This window comes from Quercus lobata, chromosome 5, assembly GCF_001633185.2.
Source record: "Quercus lobata isolate SW786 chromosome 5, ValleyOak3.0 Primary Assembly, whole genome shotgun sequence".
Classification (NCBI taxonomy): domain Eukaryota; kingdom Viridiplantae; phylum Streptophyta; class Magnoliopsida; order Fagales; family Fagaceae; genus Quercus; species Quercus lobata.
In genome coordinates this window covers 46,955,267-46,974,059 of record NC_044908.1, presented here as the reverse complement: position 1 = coordinate 46,974,059, position 18,793 = coordinate 46,955,267, and the positions used below count along the sequence as shown (strand labels likewise).

Sequence of the window (18,793 nt, the reverse complement as noted above, 5' to 3'; positions counted from 1 at the left end):
AATGTTTAGGTTAGCAATCACAATGGTGATATATTTTCCATACACTGTGTTCGGGTTTCTTTTACCTTGGCGTGAGTAGTATCGGGTGTTTATATTGAACTTTGGCCGTTACCCCATGACCTTTGCCATATCCCACGATTAGGGTCTTGGAGCATGTTTAGGGGAAGGTTTGGTTGGATATCTGGGTCATGTGTCCACCGTTAATGTGGCATGGCACGCAAATATTTCTTATTTACTTTCATAACCTTGCCTTTCCAAATGGGATTAGGTTATCTAAGACTCTTCTTTTCTTGGTCATGTTTTGTAATGCTAACTAAATTTTGATGAGCGTCTTAGATGAGTTAGGAAATGTGAATAATATTAAGTGTACGATCGTGATCCTATTAGGTGTGCATTTAGGAATTATTGAATTTTTTTTTTTTTTGGGTGCAAATAATCTAGTTTTTAATTTTTTGTAGAAATAAATTAAATTTTAGTTTTTTTAACACTTTAACATAAAAGTTACCAAAAATTATATCTCTTAATAAACAATATACATATAAACTATCGAAAACAAACAATTTCCAAACAAACACCATATATTACATCCTATCAAGTACTAACCTATACAAATGCTCCCTTGAAACTGTTGCTTTTAAAGTTCAAGCTACATGATAAGGATTGAGCATATAGTGTCTTTCATTCTCAGGAAAAGTACATAAAAAAACGACGAAAATACATACATGAATAAACACTACAATATCTATTGTGCCAATTGCCATTACATTATAGCACAAGCGTGAGGATTTTCGTCACTGAACATGGCGCTTGCCTGCGAATCATAGACGACTGTCGAATAATTATAAGGCACTACTTGATAATGACCATAGTCTTGGGCATCATAGCCATTTTTGCGGTTTTTGTAGGAAGAGGAAGACGGAATTGAATAATAGTTTACTGATTGGCTCTTATGATGGTACTGCTGCTGCTGCGGCTGGTAATTATGTTGGATAAAGTTTTGATGTTGTGGGTTATAAGGATATGGCCACAGCTCAGCCCTCCGACCCGTTTTTCTCACTCTCTTCAGAACTTTCTCTTGATCTACCCATCCCATGACAGTCACCTTTTGCAAGGACATGTCTATATCAACTTCATCAACTCCTGAAATATATGCAGATCCATTTATTAAAAAAATCATTTAGGAAAAAAAGAATACTTGTGATAATGACACCGAAAGTTCCCATTAACATTTTCTTAATTGGCCAAATAATGAAGAGGTATGGTGTTTCCATTCTATATATTTGAGTCATTGACTAATGGGGTCTCTAACAAGCAAGTGTTTGTGTTGAATTGAAATTTTCATTGATTTCAATTTAATCTTTATGTTATTGATTTTCTTAATAAAACTTATAATATTATGAATTGTTAATTTGTTATAAATATAATATAATTCCTAACAAGAGTCCAATTATGGTTATCAAAGTTTTCTAAGTGGCACCTGTTTTATGACATGTAACAATTAAAAATCCAAGTGATTCTATCATCTTTGCTCCAAAAAATCCAGGTGATAAATTAGAGAAGTAACATTTATCAAAAAGTTTTAATATATATTGAGATGATAAATTGTGACTGGTGTGGATGTTTGAAAAATATTGTAATTAAAATACATTAAAAATAATATTGATGATGATGTTAAGTGAAAATGATGTTGCATTAATAAGTCATAATCGACCACCTTAAATATAATGGAAAAATTTGCAGAATTTGTTGTGTTGGATTATTGGAAGTTGTAACATTTATTCACATCCAAGTCATCCACGTGGCTTGAATGTGAGCTGTAGTTGGCTACACGTATATTACCATGTCAACATTCCATCAACGCCACATCAATCGTTGGATGTAACCTTGTATCATCTAGGAATTTTTTTTCCTAAACAAAACCAAATAAATTAATAAATACAGAAGTCCAGTTTAGCATACCATCTAGTTTGTTAAGAGCTTTCTTTATCTTGCTTTCACAACCAGCACAGTCCATGTGAACTATCATCTCTATTATCTGTGAAAAAAGAAACCAAATATTAGTACCATCCTCTAGGCATGTCTGACTTTGTTGTGTATGCAACTAGTTTTAGCATCGTTTGGCAGGAAAAAAAAAAAAAAAGAGGAAAGTTCGTATTTCGTTTAATTTATACCATAAATTCATCGTAAGACATTGCATAGCATGAAACATAATTGGCTTTACTCATTTAGTGGTCCTTAACGTTGACATATGCCTTGTGGTTGCATGATTTTGATTTCTAGCTAATCCCATGAAGTGCAGAATCGTACACTGATTTAGATTAATAGAAGTCCTTTTCTTTTAAGGATGAGTGAAGTTTTATTCAACAGAAACAAACTAAAAATAAGAACATACATTAAAAGATGAACGCGTAGAAAAAGAGCTGCAAACTAGTGCACCGATTTAGTTTAACTTATTTGTATATATACTGTTTTTTAAAACTCTCTTTTTTTTTTTTCCTTAGGTATAAGTGTACGCAACTTTTACTTAGTGAAAAAACTAATCCAGACAGTACAGACAGCCCATCTACATCAACCTATTCAAGCAATCCTGTTAAGAGTATCTTATTGTGGGACAATGAGATTTTTTACGTGCATGGAAATTAACTTACATACAAAGACATGTCGAAACCACATACAGAGAAAGAGGGTACTAAGAGAAATTTCTTACCGACATGTTGGGATTTCAGAATTCTTAAGACTTTCCTTGCTGAAATATATGAATATATGTGAGACTCTAAGAATGAAAAGAAATGAATGAGATTACAGTCAATATATAGAGAGCTAGCCAGCTAGGAGCATCTTTCGGAAACAAAGGGGGATAAGAAAGAATATTTTACTGAGTAAGCAGTCCCCACAATAGATGATAGATCTTTTATTTCTTTTCTACAACTTGCTTCAATGTGATAAAACTTTGCCCGGAGACTATTGGAAAGTGCATTGCAGATGCTTAGAAATTTGAATGGAAGCTTTCTCAAAAGCTATCTTGATTTGCAAGTAAAATATTCCTTAGTTGAAGACTCAATTGGGGTCAAATATACAATGGGAAACACATAAATAAAAATTAAAAATTGCAATGATTTTCAATAGGAGAGTTAATCGTCATCTTGTCATCGTCATCACTTTCATCATCATAATTATTAAATACATGTTAATGTCATTGCCTTGGAAACTTTGTGTTCATCTTAATTATTAAATACATGTTTAGGTCTCTGTATTTTTTTGGTCTGACACTGCTGTATCTTCAATCTCATCACCTTGTTCAAAAGATGCTCCGAATGAAATTCCAAAAACAGCATCCAATAACTTAAGGGTACGTGTAAATAGATAAATAAATTTTTTAAAGAAATATGCAATACATACAAACAAGTCTGTAACAAATAAAATAATTTTCTTTATTTCAAGGACTATGTCACACACGCATAAAATTTCCATGACGGTCTGCCAATGTGAAAGCTTGGATGGCAAGATAGACTTGTTGAAATGAAAGTAATACATTGAAGTCTTATTAATTATATTAACTATCTTGTAATCTCACGCATATGCATGGATATATTTAAAAAATATACATTAAGATGCATGGTATCATTTTTACATATATAATTTAAATATTATTGATAATATTTCTTATATTTTTTAACTCTTTAAAAAGTTTTGTAAGAATATTATTAAGTAGAAAATGCAAATTGTCCATTTAAAAAAAAAAAAAATTATGTTCATTAATTCTAGACTCTTTAGTTAATTTTTGTACATAATAACTCACTTGGATGAATATTTATGATGTGATCTCACAATATTTGACTCCAAATTAAGAAATAAAACTCTCTTTAAAAATAAATAATTTAGGATATATAACACAAAATTGAACTTCAATAGTAGAATCTAATTGGATTTTCTCTAAATTTTGTCTATATATATATATATATATATATATATAAGTTCGTACAATTTACTCAATTAAACAAACAGTTCGTACAATAGAAGTACAAAACTTTTCATGGTAATTTCCAATGGGAGTTTAGATCTTAGAGGATAAGTTGGAGTACGTGTTGTTTAATAAATAACTAAAAATTTTACAAGATCGAGAAGTACTCACTGCCCAGGTTCACAACTATAGAATTGCTATTGTTTTGTAGTATTTACAAACAAAATAATGCCAAGTTTGGAAAAGGTTTCCCCTCAAAAAATAAGTTAGGTAAAGGTTGACCTTACTTGCAATTCAAGTTAGCTGCACAAGCAGTTGTAAGTAGTTAAAGAGTTGAACAATTAAGGTTTTTTTTTTTTTTTTCAAAACAAAAAACAAAATTTTTGAAAAGCCTAATTTTATTGCCGGGGAATATACTTATAAAAGAAGAAAAAAAGATGGAATTTGTCTCACTCTTAATCATTTTAAAAAGGAGGTGATATGTATTAATTGGTGTAATACTGACATATAACGTCTCATATGAGATGAACTTCACTTATCCATAACAAAAATTCCCTAGACAGAGGCAAGAAGTCAACTCCCTAGGAGAGATAATGCCTCTTGTATCCATGGTTGCATGAGTAGTGTAATTACCAAGGGAAAGAAAAAAAAATTGATTGGCCAAAAATCATATTTAGTCCTTAAATTTTATATTTTATATTTTTTAATTTCATTCCTAAAGTCTAAAACCAGCTATTGAATCTTTGAATTTAATTTCATTCATATGTTAATTAGAGGCTGATGGGTCATCTAAATGAGCACATCATTAATAATAATAATAATAATAATAATAATAATAATAATAATAATAAAAGTCTAGATAGCTTAAAAAGCTACATGCAAGCAACCAAAAGTGGATTATAAGTACTCGCTATCAAACCAGCAGACGTGTATTGTAGTTTTGGTTTGGAAAATGTCTATAGATATAAAAAAATTTGATAAAATTTTTTACAATTATTGATGTGGCGAATTGTTAATAGTAGGTAATTTAAAAAATTATATCAGTCATAGAAACGGACTCAGAATTCTAACCTAGGGGGCCAAGTTTAAGCTTGTTACGTTGAATTTTATTGATGGTGTCTTTTCAAAATTTTGTTCGATTATTTTTAGAAATTAAAACATTAGAGGTTGGCAACACTAAAATCTTCACTATTAGCTTCTAAATTATTTGTATTTTTTTAATAAAAGAATTAAACATTGTAAGTGACTTTTCCATGATCTACAAATCAAAAAAAGTATATCACTTATAAGGATTCATCTTATATCTACATAACAATTAAAATAATTTCTTGATTTTTAAAGTTGTGATACTTCGTTCTATATTCTAAATTTTCGTTCCTTTTTTTTTTTTTTTTTTAGTTTTCATTCCATTATTTATTTATTTAATTTTAGGATGCTTTATTATTTTCCTATCTTATAAATCTTTTGTACCAAAAAATAGTCCCAAACAAAAAGCTAAAAAAAAAAAAAAGTGCCTCACAAATCACAATAATATTAATCTTAATAATTTATTGATACAACAATGTCTCAACAAAATTAATGTTAATTTTTTTATATATAAAAAGTAATGTTGAATTCACAATATTTTCACAACAAATTCTAGAAAGCAATTTGTTCTTGGTGACTTAAAAAGTGATGTCAATAATAAACTAGATTAGAACTATTTAAACTTTTCCATATAAGATTTATTGTGAAGTTGTGAAAAATATTGTGGAAATAGTATTACTATTGTTTAAGACATCAAAACTAAACGACTAACTACAATAAGAAAGCAAAAAAGAAAAAACTTTGTTGAAATAGATAATATTATTTAAAACATCAAAACTAAATGCTACAATAAAGAAAGCAAAAAAGAAGAAGAAAGTTATAGAGTATAATTTTTTAGTGATTGGTCAAGTCAAACATACATGATACAACACCAATTACAAAATTGTTTTGTACTTATGTTCCCAATAGCTCCCTCTACAAATTACACCTTTTTTTTTTAATTAAATAAATTAGATATAAACTATAGCCACACGTTTATTACATTTTATGAAAAAAGTTAACGGGTGCCCTAAGCACATTAGCTTATGAACTATTTTTAGAATCTTTTTATGGGAAAAAAAAGTAATTAATTTTTTTGACAGTCTTTTATATTTTTCATGAAAGTGGTATTAAAAATTTCAGAAAATGATCTATTAACAAATGCACCCTAAGGGCACTCATTGATAAGACCATTTTTTTATCATCAAAAGTTAAGGCCTCATGTTCTACTCACTCTTTACACATGTTAGTACTTCTTGCTTTTATGGATCAAAACATTTATCACAATTTAGAAGAGAGAGAGAGAGAAGAAAGAGATCCATTATTAGGGAGAGGCGGAGAGCACATAAGAGAAAAGAGAAAGTGAGAGAAGGTTTTAGGAAAATTAAAAATGGGTAGAGCCTTTGACACAACGAATCAGAGAGAGAGAGAGAGAATTACACAAAAGGTTGGCAAGGGTTTTTTTTTTTTTGGGTGTGTTGGAGGATTTTAATATTAAATAATCAAAATGAATAAATATTACAACATAAATGTAAAGATACAGGAGTTAATATGGAAGATGAGAAGTTAGTGAAAATATTTAATCCCACATTGAAATTAGTGAAAATGTTTAATCCCACATTGAAAATGAGAGAGACTATCTTCTTCTTTTCAATTGTCTCAGATATTGGGCTAAATACGTGCGCAAGAGGAAGGTGACTTATGGTATCCATTCTTGATGATAGCTCTTTATTATCAGACCAAGACACTAATCGAATTTTTGGTATAGACGGGATTGAACCCTAGATCTCTTATTCAACCATCAAGGACTTTACCAGTTGAACTAACTGAAAACTACGATTTTTTTTTTTTTTTTTTGGGGGGTATACGTAGCATTGCTATTTGGTTTGGACCACCTATCCTCTTTTACAAGAGGATTTAGAATTTCAGTGTTTGAAATTTGGTACCACGTAACATCATCCTATCATAGTGTCAGTTGGTCCAATGGTGAGGAACTTTCACTCTAGCTAGGCTCATCCCATGTAATTTTTTAAGTCATCAAAACATATTTTTCTTTTGGAAAATATGCCCAATGTCGACAGATCAGGTCCGCATCCATTTTAGAGTAGGCACCTTTTATTGATTGTTAATTTTTAAACTCTTAGGACGAAATTGAAATATCGAACAAAACTTTTAAGGATCAAATAACAAATATAGTGTTTGTTCTTAAAACTTTTTAGGAGCGGAAATCCAAACGCCACCAATGAATTGGAATTGGGGATTGCACCATCAAAAAGCGTGGAATCATGGTATTTGGTGTGTGTTTGATATTGACTTAAAAAATCAACTTTTTTTTACTATTTAGTTTATTTTTGTTATTATTTATGAATCTCATCGTACTTTTTGGTACTATTCATAAATCTCACTATACTATTTCAACTAACTTTTAGTTTTATTTACAATACTTTTTACTAAAAGTATTATAGATAAAACTGAAAACTGAAATTTTTTTTACTGAAAGTAGGGTAGATAAAGCTAAAAGTTAGCTGAAATAGTACAGTGAGACCCATGAATAACACCGAAAAGTGTAGTGAGACTCATGAATAATAGCAAAAATAAGTTAAATAGTAAAATAAGTTGGCAAAAATAATTTTTGCCAAACGGACACTTAGTTTTACAATTCTATGGAGAATGTTTCTTTGGTTGTGCAGAAAAAGAAATAAAATAAGATTGATTTACAATTTTTTATAGCAAAATCAAATTATTAAACCAATTCTTAACCCGGATTTGTTGAGTTATTTTATTTTAGGCTAAAGTGTAAATTACACTTCTTAAATTTAGAAGTCTTTGGATTTTACTTCATAAAATTTCAAAGTTTAGATTTTACGCTAAAATTATGTTTGGTTTGTATTAGCAGCTCTTCCATCTATATTTTCAATTAAATGTCATATAAACTTGCCACGAATGTTTAGTTCCTCCAATAAAATGATGTCATATTATTTTCATCACACATCATTTTTGTAGCTTAAAGAATTTTAAATAATTTATTGATGTAACATAATGAAAATGACGTGACATTATTTTATTAGACAAATTAAACACGTGTGACAAATTTATATGACATTTAACCAAAAATATAAATGGAGCCACAAAGAAGTTACTGATGCAAAAAAAATATAACTTCAAGGTGAACAATCTATTTCTAAAAATTAAAGGTGTAAAATTAAATGACTCCTCCAAAATTTAAGGGCGTATTTAGACTTTAAAGAGGCTTTGTTCATATGTTGAGAGATATTCTATTAAGTTTTCACCAAAAAAAGATATTCTATTAAGCTTCAACTAGCGTAGGTATTAGGCATGAATAGCATGCTAGGGAAATCAGCATATTCTGTACTATCATGTCTTGATGCATTAGGATATACCTAGATCTGATGTGATAGTTAACTATATTATATAAACACATTTCTGGTGGAAAAAGCTTTAAATATATCAGTTAAAACACAAGACTTTGAGGTGCTAGCGAAAGTCAAGAGAAAATGAATAAACTAAGCAATGAGCATATATGTAATGGCATATGTATGCTTAATATTGGCTGTTTGCATAACATTTCTAATATTAACTTTTTTGAGAAACTTTTTCTAATATTAACTTCAGTCACTAGAACTAGGACTTCTGCAGGAAATTGGGTTGGGAGTTCAATATCAACGGTCTAATTCCTCTTAAAAAAAAAAAAATCAACGGTCTAATGACTACTATTACGATATATTTTTTCCCTGACTACTCTTACAAAGTGCACACTAACTTTTGAAAACTTTGTTGACACTTAAATAAAAATTACCTCAGAAAACATTTATTACTTCAACCAAAAATCAAAAAGTAACTTCATAGTGATGTTGTAAATCTTATCGCTTATCTTCACATCAACCAAAAATAAATAAAGGTTGTTGACGCATGGTTGCTCACTAAAGGCAATGACAGGAAGAGTAGAAGCAAAGAAGCAGTAGGTGGTTGGGGCCAATATCATAAAATAAAAAGAAAGAAAGATGAAGAAGAAGAGAGATTGAATTAAAAAAGCAAATGCATGTGACAAAAAATTTCATTCCCAATAGTAGGTGTATGTTAGGTCCATCTTTTAGGTTGGCAAACCATAAACAATTGTAACAATTAGAATCTAAATTGTCTCTTAAATTGGTATTGAGGTTAGTTATTGAACAAGGTAATTCAAGGTTAGAACAGTGAAAGACTCAAAAAAATAGAAACTAGACTGCTATTACACAAGGTTTCGACACTAAATCAACTTATCGAGAATCGTAGTTGTCAAAACGTGAATCATATCATGAATTGGTTTTTTATTTTTATGTATCATATATCATATCGTATCGTGTATCATACGATACACAAACACTTTATAAAATCTATAAAAAATTATAGATATACATATATAAAGGATATATTCATTATAAATTTTGAATATATTCAACCAATGACTAATTTATTCATCACTTATATAATAATATTTAACAAGCTAACTAAATAAATCAAACTAGCACGTGTTTATAACATATACATTCAAATTGCTTAAATTCAAAAGTGATAATATATTACAAATGACCCAAATATTAATTTATTTTCATCATATTCATCATATTGGTTAATCAACCCATCTAAGTCAATGCTATCATCACGTTTATTATTTTGTAGATTTATTTCTTCATTAACATTTACTATCTCTTCTTGTTCTTTTTATTTTAATAATAACAATAAAAAAATTCTTCTTGGCATTCTAGTTTCTTGGACTTATAATAATAATGAAAAAAATAAATAAAAATAATTATATTTTCAATTAATATCTTACTCATAGTATAGAAAATAAATTTGTAAATATTAGAGTAAATTGTAAGTGTGTACTGTGTAGTCCAAATTTTATAGAAGAAAGAGAGGGAAAAAAAAAACCTTAGGAATTTGTTATTTTATTAGGTTAAATTAAGTAACCTAATGATTTTGTATTTAAAACAAGTCTAACAACTTGTTAGATTAAAATAAAAGTATAAATTTTAATAAAAAATCTCATTTTAAAGCATTTGTCTATGTATCGTACGATTCGACATGATTCATACGATACACATACTGCATCGTACGATTTATGAGCACTTATGATATGTTGATATGATATAGAACTTTTTACATATGATACGTATCGTGTGTCGTACAATATTGACAACTATGTCGAGAGTTACTTAAGTCGACCGGTTGAACTACATATCTCAACCGATTGAGAATTATGCAATTTGGATTCTCAGCATTTTCTGTCAGCGGTTTGATCTAGGGCACTTGCATATCAAGTTCACTATATAGGCAAGCCCTAGAGCATATTTTCCTTGACTACAAGAGAGTAGTGAATTGTACATAGATCTAGAATTTTTCAAACTCTTTTGAAGCATTAATGGACACAAATTTGGAATTTTCCACTCTCTTCAAGCATTAACCAAAGACCTATGTTCATTCAAAAGATCTGGTGACATCCAATTTACATCCAAGTTACTAGTACAAATATTTGAAAGGTGTTCTTGAAGTCATGAGGGAAGAGTTCATGTGCAACAAGTACTACATGAGGTAGCATTAGATTTATGGTTAAATCTTTTATACAAACTTCAATTCTATTCTAGTGGATTTGTTACCTTGAGAATTGACGGTTAAATCGCCTAGGTTTTAAGTTTTAACTATGAAATAGTTTGTTTCATCAGTTTTCATGGATCATCATTTTGGTTGTTTATGTGTGATCCATGTTTGTGTGATGTTATTCAATTCAAATCTAAAGCATAATTAATCTAACTAATTACTTAGACAAGAATTTGTTAACTTTGTTACAAATAGGGATCAAAAACCCCAAACAATGTATACAAAACTTTACTTTTTTTTGGATAGGTAATAAGACTTTTATTGAAAAGAAATTGAATATTATGTTCATGATGGTGAACACTCTGAACAAGAAACAAATACAATATAATTATGAACTAAAGGGAATAGAGACTAAAAATTCAGATAAAGAAATACAATTCGTACACCCCCAAATACGAGCCCAATGAAACAGAGTACCAAAGAGGAGAGATTTTTGATAATCTAATGTTCTCTCCTTGTCTTCAAAAATGCAGGTATTGCGTTCTTGCCAAACTAACCACATTAAACATGCTAGGACCATATTCCAAATGATTGAAAGATACTTTCCAAACCAGTTTCTCCACATAAAGAAAAAAGAGCTGATTGATCTCGGCATTACCCACTGGATCCCAAACACTGCAAAAGCTTCACACCATAAGGCGTGAGAAAACTTAATGTGAAGAAGAAGGTGATCTATTGATTCCCCATCACAATAGCATAAACAGCACCTATTAACCACACTCAATCACGTCCAATCTTGCTTGTAACACTATAATCTTCATCTAGCATATTCTTTTTCTCCTCCCCTCAACCATACTTATAAAGTCGGAAGACTCAGAACTAAAAAATTTCAAAAGCTTATATTGTATTGAGAAATTCCTGGTTTTGATTGACCTAAAGAAACCAAACCAAATATCATAAACTTTGCAAAAGTTGAAAATAAAACCATAAATCAAAAGGAAAATCTATAAAAATCACCACACAAAAAAAAAAAAAAAAAAAAAAAAAAAAAAAAACACCAGAACAGAATTAAAAACTAAAAGACATGTAAAATGAATTCAATAAAAAGGAAAATAATTTCATGCATGATTACCACTTAAAATTGGGTAACAGAGTGCCTATCAATTAGTAAAAATGAAAGCTCTTATGAGAAGGTAAACAACTTGTGTACTCAACTCAACTGTCCAACATACTAAATCATTAACATCTGTCTAGTTAACCAAATTTTTGGGAAATTTTCAAACTGGATTCAATGGCAAAAACATGTAAGAATAAACATAAACATAAAGTTGTCATCATGATGTTCTATGTGCAGATAACTATAGGTCTATTGTACAAACTAATTGTAGGATTGAAAAGAGTCTTGGAGTCAGCTTTGTTACCTTAATAAGGTTCTGATTCAACACCCAGACGATTCAGGGTAAGAGTTCCAGTATCAACAAAGAACATATATTAATGCCATTTCTTCAATTGCTGTCATCCTTTATGAAATGGAACCCTCCAAAAGTAAAAATAAAAACTTGAGTTTGATGCTGTGTTTGTTAATGAAGGAAAGCACACAATTGAAGTTTCTTTCCTTTGGTAAGTCCTGGAACTATTTTAAAGGTGAAAGTCTTATTTGTATGAGTTCAATTCAAAAAATAAGATCATTTGACTAGTTAGTAGCTAAACATTGTACGTATAAAAAAAAAAAAGGTTAGTAGCTAAACATTGCATCCCAATCTCAAATACATGAGTATAACTATTTGTACAACACCACTATCATGTGACTTATCCACGTTCCCTCCCAAGTTTCCAAAATAACGACCCATTATTCCATTCTATTCTACACCACATAACAGAGCCTAACTAAATCATTAAGAGTTGGGCACATGATTACTTTTCACCATCTTCTCCACCTAACATTTTGCCTTTGTGCAAATCCTGTGTTCATATGTACCAAAAAGCAGAAAGAATACATGGATTCTAAGAACAAAGTTTAGCTGATTATATTCTAAAACAGCCAGAACTTTTTACAGAAGGAGTTCTGCATTTTCTATAAGTTACGCTCTGTTTGTTTTGATGTAAAATATTTGCAAAGGTAAAATATTTTACCTGTAAAATATTTGCAGGAAAATATTTTCATTTTACAGTGTTTGGCAGTATATATGAAAATATTGTGTAAAATATTTTCCAGTGTTTGGCACAACGTAAAATGAAAAAAAAAAAGGGTAAAAATTTAAAATTGTACTAAGACATCACCACCAATGGCTAAGGTTGAATCTACTTATACAAGTTCAAAATAATGAATAACATTTATTATGATCGTTTAAGGGATACTATAATAAATTGTACTGAGACATCACCAATGGTTAAAAAGGTTAATCTACTTATAGTACCACTTCTTTGAGCTTTAGCTGAAGCTTGTAAATCATCTTGTAAACTTCTTTTGTTGTAGAAAGCTGTGTAGAGAAAACTTCTAGTGCACAAAATTTTGTGCAATAAGCAACTGATCAAAACAAGGAGACAAGCACACAATTATATTAAGCATATCGCTAATAAACCTTTCAATGAATATATATATATTCATTGATTTAGGCAAAAATGTGTAAGTTTCAGGCTAGCATCCAGGCTGTATCATACAATCAAAACAATGACCACAAAATGACCATTAACTGTTGTATCCTTGCATCATCATAATTCCAGCCACATTTTTTATTTGAGTGGTATAACAAAAAGAAGTTGGAGTTGGCTGGATAAATTCTATACTTATAAAAAATGAATAGTTCAGCTCAATTGATGCTGTAGCAATGGGCTGGTCAGAGAAGAATTATGCACAATTGTACCCCAAACCTAGTCTTTTGGCCCCTACTCAATTCAATGAGACTATTTGGTCCAATAAACCTCCAAGGTAATTGACTGTATGTGGTAGATAGATTATTGAGAATTGACAGCTCAAGGTATCATATGATTTCCTTACCACTCTCTATTACTCTGACTTGCCCCTTTAATCTTTCTCTTTCTCATCAATCTAAAGATTATATTAAATCAGATCTGTGAATTAATTATAAGTCAATTAAAATCTTAATTTTATTATGGATAATTTCCACTAGCAAACTGTAATTGCCTCTAGCCCTTTCTATATCAAACCCAAACCCCGATTTCCCCAGATTAAAGGCAGAAGTGGCAGAGTTAAGCTGCTATTCTGCGTGATGAACTTAGCAAAATCATCACTTTGGCATAATTCCAATACATGTAGCCTCTGGAACAATGTTTATTTCTACTGCTTTGGTAAGATAAGAGAAGACGGAAGGGAAAAGTTAAAATCCCTGAGTTTTGACTCCCACCCTTAAGTCAAACTACTTCAATCATTCCATTCCAGTTTCAACCTTCACCCCCTACACCATAAAGTATTCAATACTAACTCTACAGTCTACAGACCATGAACCAGCAGAATTCAACTCAATATAATTGTTGCTTGGTAAAGGCAGTCCATTCCAGGTACAAGCCCCTCCATAAAGGTTTCCTTCTACTACTTTTGTAGAAGGCAAGTGCCAAATCACCAAAACCACAATCTGTGAAAATTTTCTGCAACCAACTCAATGACCTACAAAAATTAATAAAGCAGTAGTAATGAAGAAAGAGAGAGAGAGTATCTGTTAGTATTTTCATTTAACAATCACCCCATTGTTAAATGACAGCTCAGAATCAGCAATCAATATTTCAACCTGATAGTTCAGGTAATCCAAGGAGAGTATCTTGTCCTTAATGGCCTATTTCAAAATGAAGGAACCTGCAGAATATTTCTCAACCAATACAGCAGAACCTGCAAAATATATCTGGACAAAATATAACATTATCAAAATACTAATGAATCCAAAATATAACATTATTCCATAATAACTCCAAAATATGTCAATCAGTGTTCCATAATTATTAATAACCTAAACAATACCATGGTACCACTAATATGTTTCACACAACGTATCCAGCAACTTCAAATTAGAAGGATTTGTTGAAAAATTTCTCCAACCAAAGCTTTCTCATCCTATCATTTTTAGCCATAAAGGCCCTTCCTGCCTTTTCATCATTTTTAGCCATAAAGGTCTTCCTGTGAAAACCTGGGAGATTCTGCACCAGCATCCACAGTGAGCCATGCCACATTAATTATAGACAAAATGAACCCATTCTAAAATTTTTGCAAATTATATGAACAGGAAAAGCTGAATGTTATATATGCTCACTGGCATAACCAACTAAATTGAACATGTTGCTGAATTTTCATATTTATACCATAATCCATTTACAAATGAAAGGAGAAGAGATTCAAGAAGATCCGACTTTCTTCTACAATAATTACAGTTCTGAAGCCTCAAAAAAAGCTTTGAATAGAAGATCCATCAGATAACTAATAAAAATTGCAATAGAGCACAATTCAGATCAAATAGAGGTTGCAGTTAAAGAGTCCAAAATTAAAAGCTATTTCATTTTCCTTCTAAGACATAAATTTTATCAGATTATGATAACTTTTACTCTCATTTATTAAGGGAATAGATTATTTTAACTAAAAATTTCTGTAAATTATATTGAAAACATGCAAAATTCTTGAACGTAGTCCAGAATAAAATCTGAAGCAGACAGATGATGCATGCCAGAGAAACATGTGCACAGCATATACATTCTTAACATATTCATACCATAGTAATCTTCCCACCACAAGACGCACTAAAACAATGGAGCAACATTAATTGAGTCAAAATGAGATAATTCTAGTAGAAATGTCAATAAATGCAAACCTTCTCATGCTTTTTTTTTTTTTTTTTCTTGATAAGTAAGAATATTTTTATTAAAAAGACTACTTCGTGAGAGCACAAAGAAGCCTAAAAAATTACAAAAATAACTAATCATGTACAGAAGTATAATGACTCCTCAAACTTAACAATGGAAATACTATGGGTAATTCCCCAGGCTCAAAACCAGCCAAACAATGTCCTAATCAACAAAGAGTGCAATTAAGTCAACAAACATCCAATGTCCTCAAAAAGTACATTGGTTACAGTCCCTCCACAAGATCCACATCAGACAAAAGGGGACTAAATTCCAGTCATCCGAAGATGTTTCCCTAACCAACTCCATCACCCAAACAAGAGATCCATGACCGTCCTCAATAACACTCATTGTATCCCAAAAGAACTAAAATTATGACTCTACAATGTACGAGCAACTGAGCAATGAATCATTAGATGATCCACTGACTCCCTGCTGCACCAGCACATACAGCACCAACCAACTAACATGAAGCCTCTCTTCATGAGATTATCATAAGGATCTTACCCCCACACAGTTGTCCATATGAAGAACTAAACCATCAGTGGAGCCTTAACACATCAAATTATCTTCCATTGGAAGGAAATATCACTAACACCATGTAAAAAACTGTAGTACAAATGAATGTCAGTCTGTCACCACCCTCACTCCTGGGAATATTGGACTATAGAAGATTGAAAAAGGAATTCACCGACTCCAACTCCCAATCATTTATGTCTCAATGAAAACAAATGTCCCAGCTCCATACTACCACAGTTGGTTGCTCAACCAACATTGAGGAAATTGAAGACTCACTAACTAAAGAGCATGCAAACAACTCTGGATACAACTCCTTCAGAGTCTGATTCCCACACCAGCAGACCTTCTTAAGCTTGCACAAAATATAATGTAGCTCAGAAACAGTGAGCAAATTCAATATCTCCTTAATGTAATTATCATGTAGTTTATCTTTTATCTTCAAATGAACATACATAACTGTTGATGAGAGGAAGAAAAATTGTGAATATGGACCTCAATTAGGGACCCTTGACTGCTTCTTGAGGATCCAATACTTCTGAATAGGAAATATTAGAAATCTGAAACCATGACCCTGAAATTAGAAGTATGAATTTCATTATATATGTTACTTCTGAATCCGTTCCAGCATAATACAATAATATAACAGCCTCATTTTTAACCTCCCCAGCTAAGTTCCTCTCACCATCATTAGTTAAAAAGCATGAATTGTTTGTCAGCCTAAACAGGAGCTTTATATATTCACATTTCACTTGAAAGTGACCATAACACTGCCAATTTCATAATTCATCTCTTTCCCTCTTATTTCCTCAGCAACCTACCATACCCTGACCAGTACTAAGTATCCATCCATGCTTCTAAGTTTCTAGCTGCCCAAATATGTACATTGACCATAATGCAATAATTCATTAATTCTATAGAACAATATAATATGAAAGCTATTGGATTTGGAAAATTGGAAAATATTTTCAATTTCAATCCTCAATTATGGGTACTTGCCATTCATACACATTTTGGAAGATTGGAAAACATTTTCAATTTCAACCCTTAATTATGGGCACTTGCTATTCATCCACAAAAACATATTCAGGTTTTGTCAGTACCCACATGAAAACACATCCAAACCACGTAAATGCAAAAGATGCATCTATATAGGCCTTAGACCTCTACTTCAAGCTGTTCTTGAAGCTAAGAAAAGAGCACTGCTAGTGTAATTGCAAATTTTAAAATTAAGCAAAAATCTATTAAATCAAAAGCTTATCAAACCAACAAGAATGTAATGAAACCAAGCCAAAAACTTCAAACACCCCATTTGGTTTCTAAGAAGCTGTTGAAAAATGAAAGAAAATACGAATCTCCCTATCCATTTGACACTTATAAAGCTTATAGTTATGCTTCATATTTTAGATTAAAACCAACATTGCCCAAAATATTCCAGAATCTCCAATTTCTATTCTTCTTCACTCTCATTTTCTCAGCAACCAAACAGAACATAAATCCACAAACTCAAACTACTCAACAGTGAACCTGAACTAATAACGAGGCACAAAATTGGGTCAACAAGAAAATTGGAGATCGCAAGATTATGGAGGAGAGGATGCTTTAATATTGAATGGGCTAATGTATAGAAATTGCGAATAAAAAGTGCTACAAGGAAAAATTTGAAGATCTTCCAGTACAGGTTGTTAATTCTCATCCTAATCAAAAATATGGAATAAAAACACATCTACCGTGATTGAATAGTGAGGAAGGTCATTATCACTTTTCACTTCCAGCCACATTAAATTTAATATTGACTGTAAGCAAACCATGGGTGCAGGGGAGTTTTGGTGAGGGAGGGCTATCTCTTTAGTTTAGTCTCATATTACTGCTTGTTAAAAAGAAATACCAAGGTACCAATCTCTTTATTTTAGTCTCATATTACTGCTTCCAGTGCATACTGATCAGAAATTAAATGTGCCAAAATAATCGCAATTGAGACATTAACAAAATGCTACTTAAAGGTGGCAAACCATAAGTTTGGTGGTCAATACAATGAGGCTTCTAGCGCATACTGATATCTCTTTAGTTTAGTCTCATATTACTGCTTGTTAAAAAGAAATAGCAAGGTACCAATTTCACATATGAGGCTTCTAATGCATACATCAGAAAATTAAATGTGCCAAAATAATCACAATTGAGACATTAACAAAATGCTACTTAAAATTAAAAGTGGCAAACCATAAGTTTGGTGGTCAATATAATTGTGATCATCTTGGTTTCTTCATTCTATTTGTCTCAAGCATGTAGTATATCAATATAAATTAACACCTAACCTCAAAGTAGCCATATCAAATAAGCAAATTTAGGTAATTGGTATTTCCATCAGCCATGGCAGAGAAGGAAGAAGCAATCATCAAGAAGGACCATCAAGATGGGATGCAAATGGCAGTGTCTTTCCTTGAAGAGTTTGGACTTCCTCAGGGACTTCTCCCTCTTGCTGACGTGATTGAAGTTGGTTTTGTGAGGAGCACTGGGTACATGTGGATCCTGCAGAAGAAGAAACTCAAACACAATTTCAAAATGATCAGCAAGCTCATGAGTTACTATACTGAAATGACTGGTTATGTTGAGAAGAAGCGGATCAAGAAGTTAAAGGGAGTCAATGCTAAGGAGCTCATGCTGTGGCCTCCAGTTAGCCAAATAAGTGTTGACGACCCACCCACCAGAAAAATTCAATTCGTGAGCCTCGTGGCATCATCAAAACTTTTCCACTCGAGACATTTGCTGATGGCAGGTAATAAACATCAACTATCAAGCAGTTCATAG

At 31.2% G+C, this 18,793-nt stretch overlaps 2 protein-coding genes across 2 annotated transcripts; one reads left to right on the top strand and one right to left on the bottom strand.

The window, feature by feature from the left end:
• Window positions 1–578: 578 nt before the first annotated feature.
• On the bottom strand, window positions 579–2,768 carry LOC115992996 (heavy metal-associated isoprenylated plant protein 28-like). Its single transcript, XM_031117258.1, has 3 exons — window positions 2,708–2,768; window positions 1,960–2,035; window positions 579–1,140 (listed from the first exon to the last, which is right to left on the bottom strand). The coding sequence occupies exons 1-3, from the start codon at window positions 2,711–2,713 to the stop codon at window positions 761–763; spliced, it is 462 nt and encodes a 153-aa protein (XP_030973118.1). The 5' UTR covers window positions 2,714–2,768; the 3' UTR covers window positions 579–760.
• A 15,587-nt stretch (window positions 2,769–18,355) lies between these two features.
• Window positions 18,356–18,793, top strand: LOC115990577. Its single transcript, XM_031114392.1, has one exon. The coding sequence runs from the start codon at window positions 18,356–18,358 to the stop codon at window positions 18,791–18,793; it is 438 nt and encodes a 145-aa protein (XP_030970252.1).